This window comes from Polypterus senegalus, chromosome 5 (genome assembly GCF_016835505.1).
Source record: "Polypterus senegalus isolate Bchr_013 chromosome 5, ASM1683550v1, whole genome shotgun sequence".
In the NCBI taxonomy this organism is placed as follows: Eukaryota; Metazoa; Chordata; class Cladistia; order Polypteriformes; family Polypteridae; genus Polypterus; species Polypterus senegalus.
In genome coordinates this window covers 39,094,511-39,113,647 of record NC_053158.1, presented here as the reverse complement: position 1 = coordinate 39,113,647, position 19,137 = coordinate 39,094,511, and the positions used below count along the sequence as shown (strand labels likewise).

The 19,137-nt window shown below is 38.6% G+C and overlaps 1 protein-coding gene across 2 annotated transcripts in view; it reads right to left on the bottom strand.

Annotated features, from left to right (window-relative positions):
* LOC120530220 (regulator of G-protein signaling 20-like) overlaps positions 1-18,909 on the bottom strand; it is a 144,577-nt gene extending 125,668 nt beyond the window's left edge. The window contains exon 1 of one of the 2 annotated variants that reach the window (XM_039754510.1): positions 18,653-18,909. In XM_039754510.1, the coding sequence (XP_039610444.1) occupies positions 18,653-18,805 (153 nt within the window). In that variant the 5' untranslated portion in view covers positions 18,806-18,909. The remainder of the gene's footprint in view (positions 1-18,652) is intronic. The other variant, XM_039754509.1, reaches the window with a different exon arrangement.
* Positions 18,910-19,137: the final 228 nt, after the last annotated feature.

Below are 19,137 nucleotides of genomic sequence, written 5' to 3'. Positions count from 1 at the left end.
CAAATTCTAGCTTAGATGTTGTGTGTGTGTGTTTTTTAACGGTGGGTTTCTCTTTGCCACTCTCTCCTAAAGCTGTGATAGATGAAGCATTCGGGTAGCAGTTATTGTCTCTCCAGTATTATCTACTATAGGTTTCAACTCCTTGAGAGTTCACATTAGTGTTTGAGTGGCCTCACTAGTTTTATTTTTGCATGATTTCCGTGTTCTAGGCCGATTTACAGCTCTTCCATTTCTTAATGACCGATTTAACCGGACTCCAAGGGATATTTAGTGGCTTGGATATTTTCTTGTCTCCATCTCCTGTCTTGTGCTTTTCAATCACCGTTTCACAAAGTTGTTTGGAGTATTCCTTTGTCTTCATTGTGTACTTTAGGCGACCATACTGATTTAGAAGTAGGACCTTCAAGGTAAGGCCCATTTATATGACAATAAAATGAAACCCCTAACAGGTGATCTCCATTGAACTAATTCTGGAACTTTAAAAATGAATTGGCTACACTAGCAAGGATTTAGGTGTATCTCATGGGGGTGAATACTTAATTATTTTATGTTTTATATTTGTAATTAATTTAGACCACTTTGCAGAGATCTATTTTCGTTTTGATATTAAAGGGTCTTTTTCTGTTGATCAGTTTAAAAAGTCAAATTACATCCAATGTGATTTTTTTAATAAAAATAAAATGGGAAAACCTCCAAGGAGATGAATAGCTATCTGGCACTGCATGTCAGTATTGGGATCCAACTTAGATCTGAAAATCTATTCTTTCATGGTTCAGATTCACAGAATGGAGCCATCAGATTGGAATTAATGTGGAAATTCATTTTTTCCTCATCATGTATCATAAGCGTCTGTCTAAAATGAACAAAGACGGACATAAAACGATTAAGGTTAATACACAAAAACATATGCCTAAAATCAGCAAAGATGGAAGAAAATCAATAGAATATATACAAGAAAGTAGCTTCACCTAGGCAAAACTGAAAGGATGTTACAGAAATTGAAACAAATCTGTAGAAATAATTTCTGGCATAGCTGAAATGGACAAAAAGCAACCGCATCTTGGGGAACAAAAAATGTAAAGTGCAAAAATATAACCCTCTTGATTTCAAGTTCTGATCATCAGCGACTGAGATTAGTACGTCATCCATTAGAGTAAACATGATATTACATGTCTACGCTGTTGTTCATTTGCAAATGCCTGTCACCCCAGAGAGCCGTCTCTGCAAACATGAAGATCAGATTTTGATTGCATACAGACAGAAATGCAAATATTTAGACCAAACCTCGCATTTTCGAGTAACACTATAATAAGTCATTAACTAACAGCGCTTAATGTATTATTACTTCATGTACATTCAAACAGTTATAAATGTCATTTAGTCATGATTCACATATTGGCAGCAGTTTATTTGGACCAAAGGGAATAAAAAAGACTGAAGTCTAGGTTCGGCAAATAAAAAAATCTAAATCTTGCTGATAAATTACATTTTAGGTGTACAATAACGTGACACTCAGCACTAAAATCATGTGTTCTGTGAGGAGTTTGAAGGTTTTCTCTTTTCCTTATTTGCTCTTCCTTTTGGATTTTTTTTTTTTCACTTAAGAAATATAGAAAAAGTTAGATCTCTTATAACTTTGCAAGATGCTGAGAAATTAATTCACACTTTTGTTTTCAGTCAACTAGATTACGGTAACGCACTCCTTTCAGGACTACCCAAGAAAGACATCAATCAATTGCAACGAGTGCAGAATGCAGCTGCTTGAATCCTAACTAGGAAAAGAAAATCCAAGCACATCTCTCCAGTTCTGATGTCACTACATTGGTTACCCGTGCCATTTAAAATCAACTTTAAAATGCTGCTTATGGTTTACAAAGCCTTAAATAATTTGCTCCATCCTATATTTCAGAATGTTTGTCACCTCACATTCCAAATCATAACCTTAGATCTTCAAATGAGTGTCTGCTTATAATTCCAAGAGCTAAGCTTAAAAGAAATGGTGAGGCAGCCTTCTTCTGTTATGCACCTAAAATCTAGAATAGCTGACCGATAGAAATTCGCCAGACTAATATGATGGAGCATTTTGCAAACTGCTAAAAACTCATTATTTTAGTATGGCTTTCTCATGGCTTCATTTTAGTTTAACCCTGATATTCTGTAAATGCATTTAATTATCTTTTTTTTTTCGTGAAATGTGTACTAACCTCCACTTCTCTGTTGTTCTTTTTTCAGTTTTCTGTGGTGGCGATCTGCAGCACTACCACCTGATCAAAGCACCGTGATGTCCCTTCATTGATAGATTGAAGGCCAGAGGTTCACATGACTATCATCATCAAATTCTTCCATGTGAAGCCTGAAAGCCACGAGGGCTGATTGAGATCATTAATGTTAGGTAGAATGCCTAGAGGGGGCTGGGTGGTCTCATGCCTGGAACCCCTGCAGATTTTTTTTTTTTCTCCAGCCATCTGGAGTTTTTTTTTTTTTGTTTGTTTTTTCTGTCCTCCCTGGCCATCGGACCTTTCTATTATTCTATGTTAATTAGTAATGCCTAATTTTATTTTTATATTTTGTCTTTTTTTTTCTTCTTTTTCTTCATCCTGTAAAGCACTTTGAGCCACATCACTTGTATGAAAATGTGCTATATAAATAAATATTGTTGTTGTTGTTTTGTCCCAAAATGCAGACAGACTGCAGACATCTGACGTTAAGTTGCCCTGGTGTGAGTGGCTGCATGTGCTTGTACTGAAGTTCAGGTCCAGTTCCAGTCGAATTAGACGCCGGGATATCTTTTTCTCATTGACATACTGTTGGGAGTACAAGTCTCTCTGTAGAAAACCTGCAGGTGGTAGTTCTCAGAAGGTCAACTCAGAGCTAACGTGGTTATCTAGATTCACCACGTGAAGTTCTGATATAATAATGACCTCTAACTTCTTTTCTTGATCCAAATCATAATCATCATTTGGAGCAATGTGATACCTGCATTTACTTTGCTTTTTTGCTTTGTGACACTTAAGCAGCAAATCAAAAGTGACCTTCAACTTCTTTCAAAACTTTGACCAGAACAGAATGGACTACGAAGGTAAATCCAAAAATTGTGGTAGCAGTCTATGACCTTGACCAACATATGTAGGTTTAAAGAAAACTCACGGCTAGGATAAATCGTAACTTTGTGAAATGATAAAACTGCAATTAAAGGCAGGCGGGAGCCACAAGAAAATAAGTAAAGGGAATCATCACCGTCAGGCAAGACTGCTAAATAACACCCTGTACAGTTAGTAACTGTGGGAGTAACAAGGAGGGGGAGAAGTGTCAGTTATCAGACAGGACAACACACACACTAAGCTTCTATAAACGAGTGCTGACTATGGCTACATGTAAATCTACTGAAAATATGGTACCTAACAGAGGCTTTGGAACACTTTGTTCTGAAGGCCTGAAGCACAGAACAGCAGAGTCACATCATCAAAACCTTAGGCTCCTGCCCTGTCATCAACCCAGCCCCAGCAGCGGATGACACAATTCATGGCAGTGGACCCCTACAATTAGCATGACTAATACTTGTAGGGGTGGCGTGGAGAAGTAATGATTAGGACTGATGCTTCACAGAATTTGTACCCCAGTTTACCTCACGAAGGATGCATCCTGTGTGAACTTGGTGTGCTCTCCCAGAGTTCTTGTAGGTTTTCTCTGGGAAGTACCCCTCGCAGTCGAAAAACTTTTAAGTTCATTGAAGGTGCCCACTCAATCCACAAATGCCTTAGTTATACTGATGTTAGGATCCAGATGTGGCTTTTGCAGTATGTGCAGTATACAGTAGACTATGACTCTCCAGTGGGAAAAAGTCAGTATAGAAATTGAATGTCATGGAATGGGATGTGCCTGTTACTCGTCTCTGCAATGTACAAATGGCATTTTGTCTTGCACTTTGTTTCTAATAAAATACATTAATAAACTTTATGTTAGCACAGCTGTCTTACAGGCACAGACTCCTGGGTAGATATTTCAATGTTCCTCCCTCATACCTAGAGATATATACAGCCACTGAGCAAAGTATTAGGAACTCCTGTACACCTGCTTAAGCACACAATTATCTAACCAGATAATCATTTGACAACAGTGCAGTGCATAAAATTGTGCAGATACAGGTCAGAAACTTCAAGTAATATCTGCATCAAACACCAGTATGGTGAAAATATGTGATCTCAGTGATTGTTGGCACCAGACAGGGTTGGACTTCTGTAATTGATGATCTTCTAGGATTTTCACACACAACAGTCTCTGGGATTTACTTGGAATGGTATGAAAAACAAAAAAACATCCAGTAAAGCAGCAGTTCTGCAGATGGAAATGAAATGACACGTTGATGAGATAGGTCAGAGGGCAATGGCCAGACTGGTTTGTGCTCACAGAAAGGCTACAGTAACTCCGATAGCCACACGGTGCAACTGTGATGAGCAGAAAAACATTTCAGAATGAACAACACATCAAACCTTGAGGCAGATGGGTTACAACAACAGAAGAACACATCAGGCTCTACTTCTGTCAGCCAAGAACAGAAATCTGAGGCTGCAGTAGGGATAGACTCATCAAAACTGGACAGTTGAAGACTGGAAAAATGTAGTGTGCTCTGATGAATCTCAATTTCTACTAAGGCACATAGATAGTAGGGTCGGAATCTGAGAAAGATTTTTTGGCACAATTTGGGCCCATTGAAATGTTAATCATCACTTGAATGCAACAGACTATTTGACTATTGGTGAAGACCATGTGCATCCCTTCAAGGCCCCAATTTAACTGTATTCGACTACTGTATGACTACTTCCAGCATGACAATGCACCATGTCACAAAGCAAAAGTCATCTTAAACTGTTTTCATAAATAAATGACAATGAGTTCAGTGTCACCATTTTACTTTATTTTTTTGTTTATTTCACCTTATACAATTTCTTGTATTAGGAATTTGTTTGTTTTCACATACCCCTTGGGGTCAGACATTGCACAGCGCCCCTGGAGCAATTGAAGGTTAAATGCCTTGCTCAAGGGCCCAGCAGAGTAGGATCTCCTTTGGCAGGATTCAAACCGGCAACCTTCAGGATACCAGCGTAGCTCCTTAGCCTCAGAGCCACCACTCCACCCTTATTTGAGTCCAACAGAATGTCTTTGGGATGTGGATGTTGGAATGTGCAGCTGACAGGTCGGCACAAAATGTGTGATGCAATCATGTTAACATGGACCTCGATTTCTAACTTTTTGTAGAATCTATGCCTTGAAGAATTGAGGCTACTTTGAGAGCCAAAGGAGGCCCTCCCCGGTACTAATTTAGTGTTCCTACTACTTTGTCCAGTGAGTGTATGTGTATGTGTGTGTGCAGGTACCTTGGGATAGACTGGTCCACATTTTTTGTATACTTTGCTCAGTCATGTCCCAGAGTCGAAGATGGATGGGTGGATATGTTTCAGAAGTTGAAGGATGTGACAATGCAGCCTCTTTGAATAACATAAATGCAATATCTCATTTCATCTCATCTTCTCAAAACACTTTTCCTGGTGAGGGTCGTGGTGTTAATGTAATTATATTATTATTATAGACATGTGCATGAATTAGAAACCCAGTTAATCCAATTTAGAGTCACAGGTGGGCAGAGCAGTGTCCAGCACTGGGCATGAGCTAACACTGAAACATTTATCACAGTGCTTATTAGCACATACATACACACCCATGCTCACACTAACATTGGCATGAATTTCGAAATAACCAGTTAATTGAACTAGCTCGCATTCGGGGATGAAAACTGGAGTACCCAGAGAAAAACTCTGTTTGCAGTTTTTACTGACAATGACTGGGCATGAGATTCAAACCCAGGACGCCAGATCAGTGAGACAGTAGCATTAACAGCTCTGCTGTTTAATTGTAGTAGTAGTAGTGGTACTAATAATTGCATTAAAACTAGATGCTAAATTTCAAAGTTTAAAAAAACATTCTACGAAGTTAGTATTATTAATTACACGTAAGTATTAGTATACTTATGACAACATTTTAAAAAGGACATTTATTATTTTACATTTATAGAAACATTTGCACATGGCAACGGACAGGATAAGGATTCACTACAATTGTTTTCAAACATTTTTTACAACTGGCGCACACACAGGCTAAGTAAATTGCTCAGGGTATCACAGTGATCCAGAGGTGGGGATTGAACTGGCAGTTTTCTGTTAAAGTCCAAGGTCTTATCCCGTACACTCTCTAGTTGAGGAAAGGGAGGAACCAGAGGTGTAAGGCCGGATCTTCCCACAAACAGAGACATGAGCCCGTGCGCTCATGTATGGAGACGGGCCGCCCTCTGCAGGTGCAGAGATAAGCCCTTAGGTCAGTAGGGAAGACGGGAGTGCGAGCAACCCAATGAAAAGAGCACGGAAGCCGCGGAGCGAGTGCCAAGGTTTTGCTGGCCAAAGAGGGGAGCGTTGGCCCTTTGGCTTAGTGGAGGACGCCAGGCAGTGGCATCAGGGCAACGTCTCTGCGAGCGTGATTCGGACCCGCTTCATGGGTGACCTGCCCTCGTGAGATGGGCTGCTGCGCCCAACAGGTCTCCGCTGGTGATGGGGCAGTGTGGCAGGAGGCTGGGGGCCAGACCCAGCCGGGATTCCTGGAAGGACCTTAAGGCGGTCTATACGTTCCCCGGGCCATGAGGGGGCAACCGCCCTGGTTGAAGAGGGAACCATGGGAATGGAGCAAAGAGGCTCAAACCCATTAGGGTCCGTGGCCATCGCTAGGGGGTGCCCCGAGCGTCGTGGAGGCCTGGAGACCTGCACTTCCACCACACCTGGGCAAGTGGAGGAAGAACCTTCCAGGGAAACCCAGAGTGCTTCCGGGTGCTCGTGCGGCACTTCCGCCACACCAGGAAGATCCGCCGGAAGGTCATCAACAAGCATGTGAAGCACATCCGGGTGGACATAAAAGGGGCCGCCTTCCTACAGTCAGGGAGCTGGAGTCGGGAGCTGGAGGTGGACAAAGCTCCAGCGACGAGAGGAAGAAAGGCGGCCCATGGAAATTAAAAGGCCTGAGGGAGAGTGTCGTGGTGCTGAAGCACTGTGTGTGTGTGTGCAGGACTTATGTTTGGGGACACTTGTTTAGTAAAGAGCGTGTGTTTTATGAACTGTCGGTGTCCGTTTGGTTGTGTCCGGGCTGAACATCTCACACAGTCCAGAGCTTTTCTCAGTGTTGAAGCACATAACAATTTTTGTTATCCACAGTTGTTTCTTTACATCTTTACATATCACTGTTTTGTTCCATGAATTCCCTGCTCCCATTTCAGAATGACATTTTGCTTATTCACATATTTTAATGTGCTTACTTATTGTATTCTTTCAGAGCACACAATCAAAATCTTGGTATAGTGCCTTTAGGTAAGCAACATCATTGCTGTCTTTATAAATGCAACTTGACATACATTCTTAATATGTGTCATTATGCTACTTCATCACCAGTACATAGTGCCTGAAAATGAGCACGTCCAAGAACAATAAAACCAGAGAAGGTGCTCTTTCCTGTTCACAATGATTTATGTTAACAGTGAACATAATGGAAGTACTCCATGGTAGGCTATCATGAATAATAAAGAAAGGAAATGAGCATCTGTAGCTATGTCACACAAAACAGTAATTCCCCTAAAACAGCACATAAAGGCACATACCCAAGAAGGGAAAGCAAACTGAATAAAACGGTGCACCTATACATCTCATAAACTCCTTCAATAATCCCAGAATTTAATAATCCCTAAAATCTACTATGCACTCATCTATGCCTAGTAGATATCAGGCTGATCAGTAAACCCATAATAAACAATATGGGGTGCCGCAGAGTATCTGAGAGTAGTCACTGTGAAGCCAATGAGATCTCACATCTGTCAGGTCACAACATAACGGGTAGAGGCTGCATAATCACACTGCAGCTAAACAAGATCAATAATCAGACCTACTCTAACAAAAGTTGGCCATTTGAATTTTCTAGCCTCAATCATTGCATCCAATTTATTTTGGGAAAATGGAAAAAGGTCTCTAGAACTATACACTTAATGACTGCTGAAAACTAATCAGTAAAATGAGCTGGGGAATCATGGGAGAAATTGGATTTTCCAATGACAGAAGGAGCATGTCAACTCTATACAGCATAGTCATTCTTTTTTCAGTGAGCATTTAGATAAGTGGATGCAGTGCCTATGTAAAGTATTCAACCGCCTTGGAAGTTCTCACATTGTAATGCTCTACAACATTGAATCACTTTGAATTCAATTTGGCTTTTTTGTTACTGATTAACAGAAAAAGACTCTTCAATGTGAAAATTAAAGCAAATATCTGGAAAGTGGTCTAAATGAACTACAATTATAAAACACAAAATAATTGAGTACATAAGTATTCCCCGCTTTTTAAGTATGACACGCCTAAATCATCACCAGTGCAGCCAATTCGTTTTAGAAATCACATCATTAACTCAAGACCTGTCTGTAGTCAAGGGGTTTCAACAGAGAACACTCCAAGCAACTCATTTGTAAAGCAGTGGATGGAGATAAGAAAATATCCAAGTGACTGAAAATCAGTCTTTAAGAAATGGCACAGCTGTAAGTCTGCTTAGAGTAGACCTTATCACAAAAATTGAGAGACGGCGTTAGAAGAAGACTAGTGATGGAAGCTGCCCAGAGCTCTGAGGTTATTACAAGTTACATTGGCTGAGGTTCAAGAGACTGTGCAGACAACAACTGTCTCAGCTGTATGGGTAAGTGCCAAAGCAACATAATGCACAGTGAATCTCAGCTAGAGTTTGTCAGAAGTTACCTGGGAGATTCTGAAGTCAGCTTAAACAAGGTTCTATGGTCTGAAAAAATAAAAATTGAGCTATTTTGTCATCAGACTAAATGCTATGTTTGGTGTGAGTAAACACTGCTCATTCTCAAATACACTGTGAAGTATGATGGTAGTAGCATTATGCTGTAGGGATGTTTCTATGCAGCAGGCCCTGAAAGGCTTGTGAGGGTAGAAGTTAAAATGAATAAAAGAACAAACAAGGAAAACCAATTCACCCTGCAGGAAACCTGCACCTTGGGAGAAGATCTGTCTTCCAGCAAGACGACAATCCCAAGCATCAAGCCAATGCTGCACAGGAATGGCTTTGTAAAACAGCAATGACAGTGGACAAGTCGGAGTCCAGATCTCAATCCATTTGAGAATTTGTGGGTGGATTTGAAAAAGGATTCTTCACGTGCAACCTCCATGCAACCTGGCAAAGTTTGAGCAGTTTTGATAAGAAGAATGGGAAAAAATGGAACTGTCCAGATGTGCAAAGCTGACAGAGACTTATGCTCACACACTCAAGGCTGTTATGGCTGCCAAAGTTGCATCTACTAAAAACTGACTTGAATATTTATTCAATCAGTTATTTTGTGTTTTATACAGTATTTGTAATTAATTTATATGTAATTTAATATCTTTGACATTAACAAGTATTTTTCTGTTGAGCAGTGTCAGAAAAACCAAGTTAAATACATTGTGTTTCAATTTTGTATAATAATAAAAAGTGAAAACCTCCAGAGGGGAGAATACTTCAATACAAAATTCAACAGGAGGGAACATCCTCAACTTCAAGGTGTAGGTTCAATTTTTTTCAAGTGTTCAGACCACAGTGTAGTTCTTACTTACATGCTCAACTAACAGTCAACACTAGTGATGTTTAAATTCACATAACATTTTGCGATGTTAACCCTACAATTCCTTTAATGTACAATTTTATACTTGTGAAACCTAAAAAACTCACTAAAATGAAGTTTTGGTTTTTTTTATATTTTTTTGAGGTGGAAAGCAAGATATGTATATTACTTCCTAAGGGTTATTCCACAGCCGGAACTGCATTCCTATTTCTCTGATCTTCCCCTGATCCTTTAATTGAGCTTCATGTGCTCTCATCCCCCTCATACTCTGCCTGCTTGCACATTTATGCTGCCAGTTCCTCCTCATACTGCTTATTTGGAGTCAAAGGTACAACCATTTGTGCTCATTTTCCTAAAATCTATAAAAGATGAAAGATAGGAACCTTCCGGAGAACTGCAGTCAGCAGTGTTGTAGGTAACGCATTAAAAGTAACTTGAGTTATTTAGTCAGATTACTTTTTAAAGTAACGAGTAACCTAATGCAATACTTCTTTTAAGTAAAAATACCCAAATTACCTAAAAGAAATCTAGATATGCATTACCGCATTACATATAGAAGCTGATTCTAGCCACTCCAAAATAAAAAAATTACTCAATCATTTCACAGAAGTATTGCCATTTTTTCCTATTTCTTTAGTATTGCTATCTGCACAACATTGTTTACGTGTGCGCTCAGGCTATCTGGTGACAGCTGAGGAAGAAGTTAAGCATGTGAAAAAAGCCAATAAAGTTTACAAGTACACATTTAATCCTGCATTACTTTAACATGGCCTTTTTATAACTTCACTTTAACTAAATACTGATACTCTGTATGTTCAATTCTTCTTAATAACTATTCACAGTGGCTCCAAAAGCCGTACTAACCCCAACTCTCTCTTCTGTTTCTTTTTCCGGTTTCTTTGTGGTGGCGGCCTGCGCCACCACCACCCACTCAAAGCATCATGATGCACCAACATTGATGGACTGAAAGCCAGAAGTCTACGTGACCATCATCATCAGGTCCTTCCATGAAAACTCTAAATACAAAGAGGACTGTTTGACTTATGTTAGGTAGATTGCCCAGAGGGGACTGGGTGGTCTCTTGGTCTGGAACCCCTACAGATTTTATTTTTTTCTCCAGCCTTTGGAGTTTTTTTGTTTTTTCTGTCCACCCTGGCCATCGGACCTTACTCTTATTCTATGTTAATTAATGTTGACTTATGTTTATTTTTTATTGTGTCTTCTATTTTTCTATTCATTTTGTAAAGCACTTTGAGCTACATTTTTTTGTATGAATATGTGCTATATAAATAAATGTTGATTGATTGATTGATGTGCTGAGGGTTAAACTTAATCCATCCCAGGAAGCCAGTTATCATCACAGCTGAACTCGGTGTAAAGCCAGAAGCAAACGTGGTGGTCAGTCCGTGCGGACCATGGCAGGGCTCATTCACACACCCAAGCAGAAAAGTTGGTGCTGTGTGCAATCCAGTAACAGACACCTATTAATATATAGGTTATACATATTTTGAAACAGTGTGATCAGGTTGCACAACATCCAGTGTTCACACCAGGCATCTTTGGGAGGTCAGGGTAGGTATGGAACAGGGGATGAATGTTACTTACTTCACAATACATGAAGAACTAAAATGTACTTATAGAAGACAAGGAAATGGTCAGACTTTGTTGTATTTCTGGCCAATTTCAAGAAGGTTTAAATATGAGCTGGCTAGTGAAATGTGCAGGTTTTCATACAAAAGAAGAAAAGGTGACACAAAAGTAGTGCACTGTTTGTAACACGTTACATTATATAATAAGTAAGTATATACCATGTTTAGTTAGTTTATTTTTAAGTAATGAGTAATATAACTAAAGTATTTTTAAAAGTAATGTTCCCTTACAGTAGCTGTTAGCCACATACCCAGGCCAATGGACTTTAGCAATGAAAAATCACCTTTAAAGTACTTACAAGGTAAGAGCTCCCAATCCATGCCCTGCTTTCCATGCTCTGCACCAGAATACGTTTTCCAATGTTCTGAGATGACTGTATACATGCCAATGTGCAAATTCTGCTCATCACTACTCACCACTCTCTGGTGCCATGATCCATACGTATTATTAGTCAAACATGGATGTCACCTTGAAACTCCTGCATTCCTCTTTCCTCCAATAGCAGTAATAAGACATTTGTTTCATGGCTTGGCCTATGCCCTTTTGGTTACAATTGTAAACTATTTGTTAAGAACCAATTTGTTTTATATAAAAAACACTAAAAAAACAGCATCACCTAAACAAGCAAAATTGTGAAAAAACAGCTTTAAGAATGCCAAAATTCAGATTATTGTTTACTTATACTGATATGAATCTCACCAGATGTGATATGAAACAACTCACCCTACCACCAGGACCAATTTTAGTGAAATGTGGAACACTTAGTCTTCAAATAAGGTTTTCAAGAAAGTTTCATTTTTCAGGGAGATATCTCAAAAAGATCACACACTACAAAGTTTTAAATTTTTGAAATCTCCCATTGAAAACCATTGGCAGATCTGTAAACTTGTCTACCTCTGCATCAGCAAATTGTTTCTGGTATGTAAAGACTTTCCGGCTACTTGAGTGCAAATGGAAGAGAACTGTCTCACACCTCCCGATACTGTAAGTTGTAACAGGTAAGTTAAATTATTTGCATAAGTGTAAAAGTATAAAATGCAAGCAAGGGAAACAAAAGATTACTTACAAGATATGAAAGAAGTACCCTGTGGCATGTTATCCATCATGCATAGAGTAAATAAGCATTTGCTCTGAATTAACCTTTCACTAAACCAAGCTCCATTATCTGAAGATTATAATGATTCACTGTTTCACTGACACTATGATTTACAATTGATATCCACATCGGTCAGTTGCCTTTAATAAAGTTTACTACACCCATCTTAATAAAAAGACATGTGTCTGTTTGTGTGTGTCTGTGTATCTCTATGTCCATATGGGTGCTATATTATATGCCATTTGGTATGTGCATGAGCCAAATCCTTTAAATTAATAGTAAATTTTCCTTTGCTCATCTTGAACTTGAATATAATATAGCTTAGCATAGATAATGGAAAATTTAGTTTAACCCTCTATACGTTCAGGAAGATGGCGGCACGGTGGCGCAGTGGTAGCGCTGCTGCCTTGCAGTTAGGAGGCCTGGGGTCGCTTCCCAGGTCCTCCCTGCGTGGAGTCTGCATGTTCTCCCCGTGTCTGCGTGGGTTTCCTCCCACAGTCCAAAGACATGCAGGTTAAGTGGATTGGCGATTCTAAGGTTGGCCGTTTGTGTGTGTCCTGCGGTGTGTTGGCACCCTGCCCGGGATTGGTTCCTGTGTTGGCTGGGATTGGCTCCAGCAGACCCCCGTGACCCTGTGTTCAGATTAAGCGGGTTGGAAAATGGATGGATGGATGTTCTGGAAGATGGAATTTCATAATCTTAACTCTGTGTGACAGTAGTTTAAAGTTATACGGCTAGAAAGAAACACAAATGGTCAGACAGATAGACATTAAGGGCATATAGTTTTCTGACTGTTACATAGAATGTTGCATACAACAGTACATAGAAACCCTAAGGAAAATAACCAAATTATTTAAGCCAAATATCATGTTTCCCTTTTCCCCTTTCTTTTTTGCATATATTATCAACTTTGTGTGTGTGTGTGAACTGTTTCTTTGAATTTCACTTAGACTATGGAGTATGTTTGTACAGCGGGTCACACTAGTGCCAGAATATCAATCTGGTAGCTTCATTTGAATTATTTTTTAACCATTTGGAGTCCATTGTCAAATGCAGCTACAGTATGGGATCTTTAAAAGCAGTTCTAATATTTGAAATGTGCCATGTGTTGGAATGAAAAATGCAGTGCAAATACTTTCCAATTTACTGTATGTTGTACTTCAAACGTTAATTCTGAATATGCTGAGGTCTATGCTGATTAAATAGATTTCAACCACAGCTTGTTTGTCAAAACTGAATAGTTTCATGAAAATTACTATGGCCAGACCCACTCATTAAAAAGAAGGAATTCATTTTTTTTTTTATTAATAGGCAATTGCAAATCATCACTGTGTGTGAATATGCTGTGTGTGTGAGTTATGGTCCCTGTGATAGACTTGCGTCCTGTCCTGGCCTGTTTTCAGCCTTTTTGCCCCATCCTGGTGAGATAGCCTTTGGTCCCCAAAACTCTGAAATGGACTGAGAAGGTTCTAGAACATGCCTATTGCACTCAGTCCATTGAAGGCTGCAGTGCATTTTATGCCATGCTTATATTTTCTAACTTGTTTTCATAGCAGGATACCAGTTATCTCGATCTTGTTGTGGTAACGATGGACGCAAAGCAGAGACCAAGTACATTAGAGACACCAGGGCACAACTCACTTTTTCAGATGCCATTTACAGTTGGCAATTACCCTAAAACATGAGCACATCATTTTGAGGAAAGCAGAAGAAGCTGGGTGGCCTGGTGAAATAGCAATAAGCAATTTTAACAGATGGAGTAAGGACCAGGAATTGGACCAGGGCATTTAGGCAGGGACCCAGTAAAGCTAATGCCTGCTCCACCATACCACCTAACTAACTATTATTATGACGGCTACTTATTCACAATATCTCCATCCACTGATTTTCTGTCACGGTTTTTTTAAGGTAATTGCAAGAAATTACACTCAGTATAAATGCATGTTTGGAATCCTTTGAATACCAAGCATAATGTTATTATGTCTTATTATTAATAATCCCAAATTTTTGCTTGGGTTGGAGGTTCTCAGACGCATTGTCTTGAACTTATTATTTTATTCTGCCTTTAGGCTAAACTATTTTACAGTATGTGCTGAGGACTTTGTTAATGTCAGAATAGTTGAGAAATCTTATTTTATTTAGCACTTACATCAAGGTGCCTTACAAAGCAAACATGTGCACAATAATAAAATACTTCCAAGCTAGCTTTAGGTTTGCTGGGGCATCCCAGTTCTCTTACAGCAACTGACAAGAGTTTAAAACGCAAAACCTCTCTACATTTCTAAATTAAGGTATGGAAATTGTTATGCAGGAAAAATGCAGTAGTGTATTAATATTCACAATAGAAAAATGTAAAATTAAAACACATAGTGGGAATTGTTACATTGTTTATTACAAATAATGCACTTACTTTGGCCACAAAAAAATGAGCTATTTTCTTAGATCCAATATAAGACATTTCTGCAAATAAACATCTTTTTTTTTTAATCAAGTATTGATGCAAACAAGAAAATCTGAATGTTCCATTGTTCAGAATATTTTTTTCAGTTCATGAGCTGTTGTGGGTAAAACAAGACCCCGTTCTCTACTTCATGCACAACATCTTTAGAGCGCCCTGTCTTTACTAATGAACAGTTTTCTTTTCTAATTGCTATCTGAAAGCAAAATCATCTACAATGTAGAAACACTTACACTTTCACAAATGGCATCTTCTGACACAGCCATGTCCTTGTCTGAGTTACATCTGTTTTCAAATGGCTCCTCATCCTGGACCAACTGCTGATCATCCATGAAAATGTGGCAATCCAGAGATAATATTGCTATAAATATCGTGTTACTGTTTCAGCTTGAAATCTATCGCCTCCTTTACACAGAAGTATTTTCCAGCACACAGTTGATATCACTTCATGTTGACTAGCAGACCACAAATTGTGCACCTTTTCAAAATACAGCAGTTTAATTGGAGGAGGCGATGCCAGTGGTGCCCAAGTTACTGCTGAAGTAGAAAACTGAGAACTCTACAGAGACTGACTTAAAAGCCACAACCTAAAGAGGAAAACACCATTCACGTCTGCGCTTTTGTTTATTGACTCTAAGAGTCCAATGCCAACACAATGCACCTTAAATGAATCTAAATATAAAGGCTACCTGATGAATATCCTACAAGCTGGTACAGTATCAAACCAGCATCACTTGAAACATTTGAGAGGGACATTATCCTGAGCAATAATCATGTATGGGTAATCAGCACCCAAAATGTACTTTACTACAGAAAGCACACATTTATAAAACTGAGAAACTTTGCTGCCACACACAGCACTCAGGCTCTGCTAGGCAAGCTGAAGTAGGCTGCACTCAGTGCCAGCTTCCTTTTGGCCCCTTTTCATGAACACTGACTATTTACATACATTATTATGTAAGTTAATTATCACTTGAAAAACAGCTAAGATAAGCCAGTAGTAATCTATATAACACCTTCTATGAAATATACAAATCCATGAGAGTTCTCATTTTAATGGATGCTGTATTATACTGTTATACTGTCTTAGAAACAAGCCCCCTATATGATTCACCACTACAGAATATACAAAACCGGAACAGCTTGATCTGTTATTGTGCTCAGTCAGACACATTCATTGGAGAAAATCTGCTTATCACCAATTTTTAAAAAGTGAAAGTAAAATGGATTTGATCCTACAGTGTAAGATGAACGTAATCTGTGCCAGCAAGAGAGAGGCCCTAAACAGTGAACTTTCATCCCATGTAATACTTTGGCATTACTAATAATAGTGTTAAAAACAACTCCGTATCTTGGGGCTAAAACTGACCTTATATAAAAATAGCATCAGCATCACTTCCTTCGCCTAACACCACTGCTGTTAGCTGAAAAATACAATACCATCCCATTTTCTAGGCCTGCTTAATCCTTAGTAAGTGACAGATAAATTATAACAAAAGAGTAACACAGTGTTTTGGCATCTATCTACCTATCTAAAAAATATGTGTGATGTTGGAGGGGGATATGCAGTGTTGGGAAAGAACTTTAAAATAATTTTTAACACATTTAAACTGTTTATGGGAAAAGGTGTTTTTTCTCATATAACACTTGATTTGAGTGCAAACTGTATTGATTTTATTATCATTTTATATTATTTGATATAATAAAGATATTTTAAAAAATCTATCTATCTATCTATTAGTAATTAAGAGACTGTCCTGTTTATATTTCTTAACAAACATTATATAGTGCCTTTCCTATCTATCCTTCATAGATTGATTGATAATTTAGCGCCTTTCCATTCTATCTCTCTTACCCTATCTTCTCTATCTAATACGTTCTGCCATTCCTAGCCATATACAGTATAGTGGTTGATAATATGGAGCTTCTCCAATCTATCTATCTGTAATAGAGATTTTCCTATTTCTTTCTTTCATCATATAGTGTTTTTCCTATGTATTCCCTACTATTTCCTGTAGTTTCAGCCTAAATGTATAGTGTTCAATAATATAGTATGTTTATTATTTGTTCATCTGTCTGTCAAGGTATTATATAGTGCCTTTCCTATCCATCACCTATTAATCTCTTTCCTATATTGTCTTTCCTATATACTTACTGTATCTGTATATCTATTGATAAATACTATAGTGTTTTTACTATTTTTATATGAAATAGTCTGTCGTAGGGTGTCTGTAACATCTGTGTATTACATACTGCCTTTATTATCTATTATATAGTGCCTTGCCTATCCATTGTTCAATGCTATAAAGCTTTTCATATGTCATATATCATCTTTCTATCTATCTATCTATCTATCTATCTATCTATCTATCTATCTATCTATCTATCTATCTATCTATCCTTTTTTTTGCATTCATGGTAAGATATTAAGAGATATATTTTTTAGTAATATTAAGAATACTTACAAACCATGTGTTAACATAAAAGAACTTTCACAAATATCACACTTAAAAGCTGTTCTGGTTGAAATTAATTACACAAACAGATGATATGAATTTACTTGCACTAAGCATGGGAAAGGTGCTATATAAATAAAATCAACAACAACAACAACAACAACAACAATAATAATAATAATAATAATAATAATAATATAGGTGCCCTATTAGCTAAGGCATTGGGTTTAACCCCTAGGCTGCTGGCTCAGTTTCCACCTGTGATTCACTGTGTGACCCTGAGCAAGTCCCTTTACCTGCCTATGCTCCAACTGTCTCAGTCTTTATAAACAATTGTAACATTCCCCAAAGTATTACCCATCTTCTAAGTCCCAGACTGGACTGGACAAAGGCATAAGCACAAATTTAACATAACAGTGTCAAACAGAAAAGTCGCCAATGTTTGTGTGTGATAGTAATGCGTGGAGGCATACAAGGCGCTCCATAAAGTGAAAGTATTAATACTGAAGAATCGAGTGTACTCCAATTTAATTTTATTCACTCAAAGATTTATACTATGTACCCCGTACAGGCTTTCTCTCTCTCTCTCACACACACAGAAACTTACACACATGAGTTCAAGAGAAAAAAAAATAACTGTGAATCATCACCAGTCATAGTGAGAGTGTCTTTTTTCTCTCTTCATAATATACAGTATAGGAAATTATCCTTTTAAAGACAACTATTTTAAAGCCACCCTGTACATAACACCTATGCTAAACCGTCCATCAATAGTCATAAACCTGAAAGGTGCCAAGTGAGCGCTCCAACTGTCACACGGAGCCACATGCTCACTTTAATGAAGGCTCTGGTGTGTGACAGCGTAAGTTACTTTGATATCGTCATATTTCAGCTGTTCCTTTCGAGAACCTGATGAAGTGATTATGGTGGATTTATGCAGGAGCCTCACCGGCAGCAGAAGAAAAAAGCAAAGCGAAGATCGCGCCTGTCATGTGCACATCTGTGCCGTTGCTGTGTACAGCTGAGCTTCTGCGATGCTATTGAGCCGGACACAATTCTGGCAAATCGGGGTCCATAGAACACCGCAGTCTGCCACTGTGGTCAGGTGTCTTCAGTGTCTTTATAAAATACGCTCAGATTCATGAAGTCACGAATCTCTTCTCTTTCTTTCTCTTGTTAATTGATGAATAATTGATACCTACATAGAAATAGCCAGCTGACAGTTTAAAAGAAAAGAAAAAAGCCCCCTCTTACATAAAAAAATGCAACGCCGGGATGACACGGAGACTTACACGTATCGAGGAATGAGATTTGCCGGGATCTAAATTCGCTGAAGAGCTCCCCTTCTCCCTTCTTCTTCCACGCCGAGAAATTAATGGCAATCCTTTCAGGAACTGGGTTTTGCCTTTCTTTTCTGTTTCTTTATGAATCGTGAACCCAGACATCCAGAATATTGTTATCGTTATATTAAAATTGGAAACGAGGGGAATGGAACCTCCTATGAGATCGCCATATTCAAAAGAAAGAGAGAGAGAGTGAGTGAGAGAGAGAGAGATGAGAGAGAGAGAGAGAGACGGGGGCGGTGAAGTGGGGGCTGGGGGGGGGGATGGGGGGCTCCTGTGATTGTAATTATTTGTGCAAAGACTACTTGGTCAACATTCAACATATGGAGTGGAGTGTCCGACTGCGTTCTCTTTCTGAATCGCGTGTTCTTGCCTTTGCCGTTGTTTCATAAACACTATTTATTTTATTGGCCAACACAATAAATAATAATAAC